Source organism: Populus alba, chromosome 11 (assembly GCF_005239225.2).
Source record: "Populus alba chromosome 11, ASM523922v2, whole genome shotgun sequence".
Classification (NCBI taxonomy): domain Eukaryota; kingdom Viridiplantae; phylum Streptophyta; class Magnoliopsida; order Malpighiales; family Salicaceae; genus Populus; species Populus alba.
The window spans coordinates 21588852-21600264 of record NC_133294.1 but is presented as its reverse complement, the minus strand read 5'-3'; the positions used below and the strand labels follow the sequence as shown (position 1 = coordinate 21600264).

Below are 11413 nucleotides of genomic sequence, written 5' to 3'. Positions count from 1 at the left end.
TTTATTTGTTTTCTTTTTATAATAATAATAATTATTATTATAATTATACAATACCGTAAACTTCAAGTGGCTTCTCATTTACATAAATGTTGCACTTCAACCCTATAGTTTACATTTTCTCAATGTTACCTTTCAAGTTTCCTAAGATTCTAACTTTACCCTTATTCATTAAATAGACCGCTTTTTTTAATTTGAGTTTTTAAGTTTTCATTGTTTCAAGTTTTCCAGTGTTTTCGTTATATTAAGAGGTTTGAGAGAAAAAATAACATTTCTTGATTATAATTATTAAATTTAATTAGATCCGATAAATTAACTTGGTAAAATTAAGATCCAAAACGGTTGAATTTCTAGTTAAATCAACAAAGCATTAATCCTAGATATTTTTTCTAATCAGTTATAAATTAGGTCTTATAACTATTTTTTTAATAACATAAAAAACTTTAAATAAATAAAATATATATATATACACACACATATAAATCATGCAACCTAGGTCAAGGGAAAACTACGAAAGAAGAATTAAAATGTGAAAAAAAAAAAGGATTTATCTTTTTATTAGTTATTTAGTAATGATAAGAAAATCTTAACTTTTTAAAAAACTACAGGGGTGAAATTAAGAAATATTAGATGGTGGGATAGAAGTGAAACATTGAATAATATATAAGGATGAAAATATAATTTACCCTAACCATTAGTTGACTACAGAAAGTGAGAGTATGTAAATACAATATCCAACCACCAACCTAAGAATCGTCGACGTTGCAACTACCACAGTCAAATTACTGCGGTAAAACCAAATTCTAGTCCCCTTCCCGATCTTTACCCGGATTTCAAAGTTCAACCCAGTAATTTCTCGTGAATGTATAGATTTTGTAGAAACTAGACAGGTCGCGTGTATATTATTTTTTTTAATATAAAAACATATTTAGGCTACTCAGCATTTTTTAAGGAAATGAGAAAAATCCAAGATATAAGTTATTTACTAGACTAAGTTTAATAAAAGAGCTTATTGAATAGTTCCAATATATTTGTGAAAGGCTACACGATGACACCAAAAGAGACCACACACATCTTTTGAGTAATAATTTAGAAAGCAAGTTACATAAAATATCATGAAGTGAGCATCTTATATCTATATTTAATCAATTGATTTAACTTAATTTAAAAACAAAACTCTAAAAAAAAATAAACTTAACAAAGAACAATGAAAAAAATCTGAGATAGCCCTTATTATTTTTAAAATTAGTGAAAAATCATATAGAAAATAAAATAAAAAACACATAGTCCAATTTCAAATTAAATAAATGTTGAAGGATGAAACTGAAAAAAAACATGACTTTTAAAAAAAATTAAGCTAGCCCAAATGAATTTCTTAAACATGAGTTACTCTCTCAAATTGCAACATGTTGAAATTCTCAACCACTTTAATGTTGAAAGATAAAACAAAAAAAAAATATTATTTTTTTAAAAACAATCATGATAAAAAAATAGTAATGAAAAGAATGAGGATGAAATCGTAAAAACAAAAATCAATTTTAAAATTTATTTCAAACAAAACAAATAGCAATTAAAAAAATAGAGATGAAATTTGACACATGAAAAAATAAAAAGGAAGATGAAATTGAAAAAAAATCTAATTTTGTAAATTATTTCATATAAAATAAATAATAACAAAGAACCAAATTTGAAGGAAAAACAAATTAAAGGACTATTTTGAAAATATAGAGAGTCAAACATAAAAATTAAAAAGAATAAATAAATGAAGGGAAAAAAAGATCATTGACATACAACCAGAGATTCATTGGCCACATGTATTGTTGAAGGATAAAGGTGTTGTTGAGATGATTTGAACACCACCTTAGAAGTTAACATATGGTTGCTAAGAAACTCTACATGTACCGTTTGAAGAGCACAACCATTGTCCATGCATTAATACATGCAACGCACATGTCAACCACCATTTTAATAACATTTATGTAAATTACATTTCCAAATCAAGTTAACTTAGTCATAACAACAATATTCATATTGAAAAGATAAACACTCTTGAATGTTAACATTTTTTTTTATTTTAAAAGGAATTAAATCATTTTACTCGGCTGAAAAAATAAAAAATAAAAAACTAAGAAGCCCTTGATGTTAGCTTGTTCTTCTTTACTTTTAAGAATGATTAAATCATTTCACTGTACCTTAAATGTAAAAAATCCAATTTGTCATAATCAATCTCATAATGACAAAATAAATCATGTGCAAAAAATTGTATTACCCTTACCAGTAAGTTAATTGATTTTAATTGAGAATGACAAAATAGTTGTTTAATTATTCTAATTTATAGTGATATGTATCTTGATGTATAATGAATGACTGAGCTTTTTAGTTTTTTTTATATTTATTATTGTAATAATTTGTAATCTAAGTAAAATTAGTTTTTTTTCATATAAACTTGATATCAATATATAAAACAACTAATCATAGTCTTCACACTTGATTTACAAATTGATTTTAAAAAGAACTTAAGCCACTAGATTATCAAATCAACCTGAATCAATAATTTTATTAAAATATCATTATTTAATCTTTTTAAAAATAAAATTCTTGATGTTGATCTAATTGAATTTGGTCAGGTCAACTAGATTTTATTGAATCAATATTTTTTTAGTTTAATTTAAAACTTGGCTCTAGTCAGATTAAGATACACAAGTTTTCTGAAACAACTTATAATACCAAATGCAACCACTGTTCATCAAACTTTAAAAGTAAAGAAATAAATTATTAAGATTTAAAAGGCATAATCTAAGATGGTGGATTTTAAATTTAATGGTGTAACCTTTCTTTCTTTCTTTCTTTTATTCACAAGGATTCGAAGATTGTAAAAACAATTAAACTGTTATAACCTTCTTATAATGATATGACTGGTCTATTTTTGACTACATCATATATATGAAATTAGTGCTGACGCATGATTATTGACCAATTAATTATCTACTTTAAGTATGACACCTTGTCATTTATAAACAATTGGGATTTTAACAATTTTTTTAGTATTTATTTTTAGTTTAATTTCCATGATTATGAAACATAAGAGATGCCAAAGTATATATTTAGGATCTTTATAAAAAATTATGGGAGTTTTCTTGTTGTAAAAAAGTATGTTAATAAGATGGTTAAGAATTTATATTTAATTACTTTGATGAACCAACTTTGAATCATCAATTATTTGTTTCAAGCATTTGAAAAATTCTAAATATTTTGCAAATATATTGAAAGGAATAGTTAATTTCCTTAAATGGTTTTCTTCTTTTATATTTTTAAAATAAAAAAATGAAAATATAAATTTATATAAGAGTATATAGTTGATTGATTTTTTTTTTATTAGCTCGAATCAAAGCTAAAATATAAAAAAATATATATAATTTTTTTGATGAAATAAACTTGATTAACATTAATTTTTCAATATAAAAAATACAAAAGCAATAAAATATATTTAATTAATAAAATAAATATATTTTTATTATAATTTTATTGTAAATTTTTATATATTTTTTAAAAAAATTCAATAAACAAACGATAATATATTATAATAAACATGAACAACTGCACTTTTTTTATATATAAAAATAATAACCATATGATATAATATTATAATAAACATTAACAATGCCAAAGAAATTATTTTATTTTATTTTATTAATTAATCTGTTAGTAGATTTTAAAGGTAAAGTTAAAAAAAATTAAAAAAAATATTGACCGTAAAATTCATAGTGATTTCTTAATATTTGTTTATTCCTAATATACCTTTTTTATAAACTATTCGTAATTATTTTGAAGGCTGTATCTTTATTCCATCAATCTCTATCGTCTCTGACCTAACAGAACTTGAAAAGGGACAGTAGGCATACATCTACAGCACTGTATCCTGCTCACTAATCAATCTGATAGCATAGTTTTCGGCATAATTTTGAAATTCGATACTGATTGATTGATTTAGTATCAGGTTAACTTGAGGTTAGACTCGAACTGAATTAAAAAAAAAAAAATAATATGATGCAGTTAATTTAATAAATTAACTTGGTCAACTCATTAATTTTTTTTATTAAAATAATGTTATTTTATTTTATTTTATTTTTAATTTGATCCAAATAACTTGATGATACAATTAAAAATCTAGAATCCAGATCTTAAACAAATCGACTCTAAAACCTATGGTTTTTGGGCTTTTTGTAAAAGATATGAATACAGATACTATGTTCTTACTTCTTACCATCAGTTAACTAATCCGGAGATTTTGGGCAAGTGAGGGCAATTAATGCGGTCTTCAGATTTACACTAACATGTGTTTTTTTCAAAATATTTTTAGTTTAAAAATATATTAAAATAATAAATATTTTAAAAAAATTATTTTTAATAACTGAACTTTCAAATAATCTAGAAATATAAAAAAATTATTTTAAATAATATAACTAAAATTTTTTAAAAAACACAACTTTAACCGTGTTCCAAAACAATCTTTAAATTAAATTAATACATTAAATTCCTATGATCAAGTAATCAATATATTTATTTTGTTTCTAATCATGATAATGTTTGTGAAATATTATAGTTCTAAAGTTATAATCCTATAATTATCAAATCGAGTAGGATTTAGCCAGGATTAATAAGTTGACCTATCAACTCGAAGTCTGTTATGAACTTGGTTTATTTTCAAGAAAAATTAAGAATTAATTCGATCAAATTTCAATGACCCTACAGGTTAAACTGTGATTCTAGTGAGATTTAGCTAAATCAACTTTAAGAATTTTATTTTTAAAGTGATGGCATTCTAAGATAGACATGAATTAGCTTGGGTAAGTCATGGCCCAAGCCTTAGACCTATTTAATATCTATTATAAAATTACCAATTCTTAATCAGTATGGGAGATAAACATAAAAAAAAAAAATTACATCCATCTAATAAAAAAATAAAAGGAATGTTTTCATATACTTAAAAATGATTTTTTAATTCTCTTTCTTCTTTTCGTGTCGATTTCTCTCTTATTGTGTAAATAGTAATAATTTATAACTTGAATATTATAAATTTTTTCACTATCTTAGACATAACAGACAAAGAAATAAATCTAATTCGAAAAAATTAACTTAAGGATGATATAAACATCAAAAATAAAAAAATAAAAATAGTTAAAATGGAGTCACTTTAAAGTTATCTTTGGTACAAGAGTAATGAGGGATAAAGTTTACCCCTCTACTTTTTAATCATGTTTGTTCCTCTTTTGAAGAGGGGTTAATTATTAAAAATTTGAAAGCATTGTTTTGAAACATGTACTGGAAAGAGAATCAGTTGACTTGAAATCGGGTTAAAAAAAAAAATAGATAAAAAATATAAATTAATCTAGTTAAAAATATAAATTTATCTAATATTTTTCATCATTTAGTTAAAACTCAAGCACTAACCCAAAAATTCTTTTTAAAAAAATTTGGAATATCAACCTTTCTAATAATCCTTAATTTTAGCTTCACTTCAAATCGAATTTTAAAAATTATAATTAAAAAAGATATTAAATATTATATTTTTTTCTTTTTTAAAAAACAATATATCAAATTAATTTTTAATTATTTCTTATCACTTATTACTAATAATTTAATTTTTTTTTATTTTCTCTAACATTTAATACTTTAATTACCAATGTTCTTAAAAATTGCTCTTTTAACAACACCTCTCATAATCCATTAATTCAGGATTTTTTTAAACTTTGTACAAAAGAAAATCCCCCGACATCAGGAATAAAGAGAAATCAAAGAATCAAGTAAGGGATTTTATCTTCAAGTATTTTTAAAAAATCCAACACAAGAAAAAAGATTAATTAACTAACAATTACTTCCTGTTTTTTTTTTTTTTATATATATATATAGTATTTAAAAATATTGTGTTAGGTAACCAGCAGGTTGATCTTGAACCTAAAAACAACAATCGCTTCTTATAACATTTATGATTAATAAAAATTTTAGTTATAAAATTCGAATTAATCATCAGATTGATTAAGAATTTAAAATTTCAAGGTTAGGACTTATTTGAATTTTAAAACATAATAAAAAAAACACTAACAAGATTTGATCTAGTTAAAAATTCAGGTTAATCTATGACTTGGTTAATTCAATTAAAATCTAAATAAAAAACATGATGATTTTTATTTTAAAACAAAGCATCCTATTGATAATTTATTTTTTATTTTTTTAAAAGGACCAACTTAAGTTTATTTGAACTACCCAATTAACCTGTAACTTCAAAGAATTCTAAGTCTGCCTTGTTTGATTTTAAAAATATTGAGCCTTGTGATTAACAAAAGAAATAAAATTGTAAAGGAAAACCAATTGCCAAGTAATCCTCTCTCTTTTTCCATCTTTAATAAATCATATCCTTGTATTGTCATCTAAGTTATTCCCACCCTTTAATTTATTCTAACAAACAGTTGGTCCCTCACACTTCCTCTTAAATTCAATGCAACCCCTCTAGCTCCAGCTCCAAATTCCATAACTTGAACTTCCCTGCATTGTCTTGCATTCCTAGCTAGCCCCAACCTTTTCAGCCTCCAAATCATGGCTCCTCCTGAACATAAGCCAACCTCTGAGGGGGACAAGAATAAACTTCCCGACCGCGAAGTTAGAGACATGGTGGATGTCATAACAAACCGCGTTGCTGGTCTCCACAACCAGGAAAGCTCGGCTGATGAGGATGATCATGGCATTAGAATCATTACTCTTGCTGGAACCAACACAGGATCTACAATGCGAAGTGAGTTGGATGATCACAAAGGTAAGAAGTTGCCTGATGGGGAGTCATTTGGTGAGCCTGAGGCATCAGGTACTTATGTTAACAGCAATTTCCAAGCTGTTAACAATTCTATCATGTTTGGTAGCCACTACAGCACTAATGATCCTGGTGTTCATATGGACATTTCGGATACTTTTGAACCTCATGGACTCAAGCCTGGTAAGCATGGAAAGAAGGGGAAGAAGAAAGACAAGGGATTAAAGGAGGAAAATCATTCTGACCATTCAGATTGATCAGGTCAGTAAGGAAGGAAAATTGAAGCAGGAGGTGCAAAAGGAATGAAGCTGTGCTTCAATAATGCTCTATATTCAAAAGGTTTAGGTTTGCATGTTGAAATAACTTGCTACACGTTTGATTTTCAGTATTTCAGAAGGATCAGAATAAAGTTTAAAAAATCATGTATGGTGTGATTTACATTTGAATGATGGCGTGCCTGTAATATCTTAGCTATTAAATGTCGAACATAGAATGGCTAAGTATTTATTTTACTGTCAATGGAAGTCATTGGAATTGATATTAAGTTGATATTTATAGTAATTGCTCGTCTCCGAAAACCGAAATGTATGAACTGTTTCCCTTTTTTCCCTTCACAAAATCCAAGTCCTTCACTAGAGAATAACTGGTTGTTATTCACTGCATCATAAAAGCCTAGTCCAAACGAGATCTAATCCTAGCTTAGCAATTCTCTAAGTTAAAATCTTGTTCTTTGTATCCCATTCGGGAGGCGATCGATGGCTTTATATCAGTCTAGTTGTGCTTCAGCATTTGAGTGGAGTCTCTCTGTCCCAACAAACTTGTAGGTCATGATCCATGATGATTAAGCACAGATGCCTAGCACAAAAAGAGGGACTCCACACCAGGAATGCCATCCATTAAGTAATATTCCAATATCCTGCACAGCATTCTTCTCCAAAATGAGACTTGGGGTGTCAGAATGGTTGTGTTAACATGTTGTACATGCCTAGCCACCTACAAAATCTGAATTTTTGGCTTAATGATACAATAGTATTTGTAAATTTGATCATAGAGCTCCACCGAAGACAAAACTTGCAGACAACTTTGCCGCCATAGTACTTCCTATCCCTTTTTTTCCCCCCCCCCCTCCATCCATTTCTTCTTTGAGGCAGGGAGTAGAAATGAAGCTGAAAGTATTTTCTTTGAATTTTATTCGTATGTTGTGAAAATTTGAAGGAAAGTACAATTAGTGCCGAACATGGATTTTCTTGGAAAGTGGAAAGCACGATATAACTGGCCTCAATGACGCCTTGAATCAAAAGAGACAGTGATGACTTGTACGGGGGGTTCTTGTTCCTTGAACTCTTCAGCTTCTTGAGCTACTCTTGTTGCATGATTCTGCATTTCTTTGTTCTTACCCCATAGAAGAATGTATAAGCCAATGATTACAAAGATGGATCCCAGCAAACTGCTCATTGAAATCCCATTTGTGAAAAAAAAACAGAGGTAGTATAGGGTACTATTCATCAGTCAGATATTAATAGAAACAGAAAGGTCTACAAGATTACCTGCCAAGATAGAGCTCCTCATGGAGGACGGGGACATCAAGCATGGCTGCCATTATCTGAACCAGGGGACTGAATGCTGCTGTAAAGACGGGACCCCTTTTCTTAACACACCATGACATGCTCACATAGCACAGGCCTGATCCAATCATTCCCTGCATAAACCAGTAGTTCATTTGGTATGAGAGGACATCATAAACCTGTAGTACCATTGAGATTTGATTCCAGCTATACTTACAGCATACAGGACAGTTATAATCTCTATCTTTCCTTTCAGAATCCATATGGAGAGGCTCCTTTTAGTGGACAGGCATAAAACAGCTGATTGAATTGCACCGAAGAAGGACAAAATGGCTGTGCTAGAATATTGGCAGGGGTATCTCCTGCCAATATGTGATTGGAGTACAAACCAAGAAGACCACAGCAAGGTTCCTGCAAGCAAAGCTATACAACCAAAGGTCCATCTCTCGGCCCTTCTAGCATGGCTCAGCTTTAGACCATGATCCATGGCTCGAGTTGCAGCTCGATCGGGTGAATGGTTAAACAGTGGCGCTCCTCGGTAAACAGTCAACAGTATGGCACCTGCAACACACACCAGGGCACCGAGTGTTTTGGCTTTGCCACTGTTGGATTTTATATGAACAGTCTCCATTCTGCGAGGCAGTAGAGGAAAAGAGAGTTAAAGCTGCGAACCTACGATGTAAGAACCTAGGATGTAAGAACACTAGACTTTGCAGAACCATGGAAGTCGAAAGTAAATTGTTGTTCATACTTGAATGGCAGTGCCATTATAAATGTAACGACAGGAACCATGTTGACGAAGGCACACGCAAATGTAGCAGATGTGTATTGAATGCCGATAAGGAAGAAGTATTGTGTCAGTGATGCCCTGCAGGGAATAATTAGTTAGGAGTCTTCCATGATGTTAATGGCAAGGACATTGGAAACTTGAAAAGGCTTAAACAATACTCACCCAACAATGGCACTAAGGAACAGGTAACATGAGATCCGAAAGGTGAGCTTTGGTCTGCTACCCCTGCAAGCAAGCTTGATTTATAAGATTTGTTGCTCTAATACCTCAAAAGTAGTATCAGAATTAATGCTACAAGAAAATCTTCTATCCGTATTCATTAACTTCGCCGAACATTTGATCCTAGCTAGCTAGCTACCTGCCTACCTACATGCCTGCATAGAACTATTCTGAGGAGGAGCACAAGTTTATACAGTCAAGAAATCAAAAGAAAACTAGGCAGAATGTTGGCCTAAAGAGCTACTACCTTTCCCAGAAGTAGCCAATTGGACCCAAGAAAAGAGCAGAAATCGAAAGCCGGTAGGTGATAAGGACCAAATGGTTAATCCCCTCATCAAGGACTTTCTTTAGAAGAATATTCACAATGGAAAAGGAAAAATCAACTGTTATCATCGCAATGAAAGGTTTCCATTCGTTGAATTCAGCCATTGAATTGAGCACTCTTGAAGGAAGTAGAGTAACACCTCTCTTTTCTCTCTCTGTGCTAACCAATTCTCTGTATCAGACACCACAACTCATGCACAGATTTATTGCTCTAAGTAAATGGACTCAGGAATAAGTGGGAAGAAAGCAAGATTAAATTCTTCAAATCACATCAATGCTTTAAGCAACCAACTTTGACAATAGTTTAATATTTATTCTCTTCTTTACACTTTTGACTTATACTTTCCAAAAAATGGAGATTACAAGAGAATCATCTAGCATGGCTCATACAAAAACAGTGAAGAATCAATGCGTGATTTCATCCCCGAAAATGGCAGAAGCAGTAGATTATTGGCCAGAAGTTTTCATTTGCATTTTCTTCTAGACTTTATCTACGCGGATGATGTTCTTCGTTTGTTAATGTTAGCCTTGCCAAATATAGTTTAATGGCATCTTTTGAGTGGAGATCTCCTGCTTATAGCATCTAATACTGCATGAAGCATTCCCAAACAATATAAAGAAAACAGTAAGCACGAGCTATATATAATTTTGCCCCCATAGTATTACCTCATAAAAATTCTAATTTGAAATTTTATTATTTAATATATTTTTTTAATTGGTTTATCTTTCTAAAAAGTTTACAAGTCCTAAAACAATTCTATAAGGATCAAATTTTGTCAAGAAGTTTCAAATTAGATCTAGAAAGTGTTGTTCGTACTAATTTTATTATTATTTTAGATTTCCTAATTTGTTTAAAATTTTTATTAATCGTGTTTGTTAAGAGATCGAAAATTATGAGTTTTCTTATCACTAATCACTATGTAACCCAAGACTTTTCTTGAACTTGAACCTATTCCATCTTCCATAAATATTTCTGTAAGAATATTTACATTACACACATCACGACATCTTTTTGAAACAAAATGGCTAGCATACTCTGCATTCAGGCGTATAGAATTGTATATCCATGAAAATGCCTAAATTTCATCAATCACAAATACAGCACTGCATTTAATTTCTACAAAAATAACTTGTTTTATTTTTCTAAATTAGGCTGAAATGAAGGCTATAATGCAGCAAATTCTATACAACAAAAGGGTAACGTAATACCACTATTTCCTGGCCTCGCAAGAAAAACTGATTCTGAGCTCAAACACTGTACACTCCTATGGCTGATGAGTTAACTTGTCCATTGTCGGTGCCACTTCATGAAATGCCTGAGTCATTTCTTGCACCTTCCTGTCTTCCTAGTATTCCATCCTAGATTTGTACTCCAATCTGAAAGTATTCCCCTCCAACATCTCACTTAAGTCATTCATGGCTTCCACCCATGCTCAAAATCAGATTTCACTTCTGTCATTCTTTCCAATCTTTTGGTTGCTAGTACTTATTCCTCCATAGCTGGCCAGTAAATATTCAATGCGAATGCGGCACATGTAATCCTGGCAGATTGTACTCTTTTGAGTGCAGATTAAAATGGGGGATCTTAAGAGCTAAAAGTTATTGTGGTTATTCATCACTAATGGAGAGAACTTTTACCCTCACCAGGCTGCTGCTGAGCAGGCAATAGGAGGAATACTGTTGTGTTGATTCGCTAAGAGATGCCTTGACACT

At 29.9% G+C, this 11413-nt stretch overlaps 2 protein-coding genes across 2 annotated transcripts; one reads left to right on the top strand and one right to left on the bottom strand.

Moving 5' to 3' along the window:
- The first annotated feature begins 6506 nt into the window (after positions 1-6506).
- Positions 6507-7351, top strand: LOC118040766 (uncharacterized). Its single transcript, XM_035047794.2, has one exon. It carries the CDS (start codon positions 6592-6594, stop codon positions 7057-7059), a length of 468 nt encoding a protein of 155 aa, XP_034903685.1. The 5' UTR covers positions 6507-6591; the 3' UTR covers positions 7060-7351.
- Positions 7352-7739: 388 nt separating this feature from the next.
- Positions 7740-9854, bottom strand: LOC118040754 (WAT1-related protein At3g30340). Its single transcript, XM_035047777.2, has 6 exons — positions 9624-9854; positions 9320-9382; positions 9119-9235; positions 8585-8999; positions 8350-8501; positions 7740-8249 (listed from the first exon to the last, which is right to left on the bottom strand). Exons 1-6 carry the CDS (start codon positions 9803-9805, stop codon positions 8081-8083), a joined length of 1098 nt encoding a protein of 365 aa, XP_034903668.1. The 5' UTR covers positions 9806-9854; the 3' UTR covers positions 7740-8080.
- Positions 9855-11413: the final 1559 nt, after the last annotated feature.

Bases quoted from the DNA above. Each gene is read 5' to 3' on its own strand.
- LOC118040766 (XM_035047794.2), top strand. From the start codon at position 6,592: ATGGCTCCTCCTGAACATAAGCCAACCTCTGAGGGGGACAAGAATAAA.
- LOC118040754 (XM_035047777.2), bottom strand. From the start codon at position 9,805: ATGGCTGAATTCAACGAATGGAAACCTTTCATTGCGATGATAACAGTT. The intron at 9,383-9,623 runs GTAGTAGCTCTT...GCTTGCTTGCAG, and splicing joins ATTGGCTACTTCTGGGAAAG to GGGTAGCAGACCAAAGCTCA. The intron at 8,250-8,349 runs GTAATCTTGTAG...TTCAATGAGCAG, and splicing joins GAGGAGCTCTATCTTGGCAG to TTTGCTGGGATCCATCTTTG.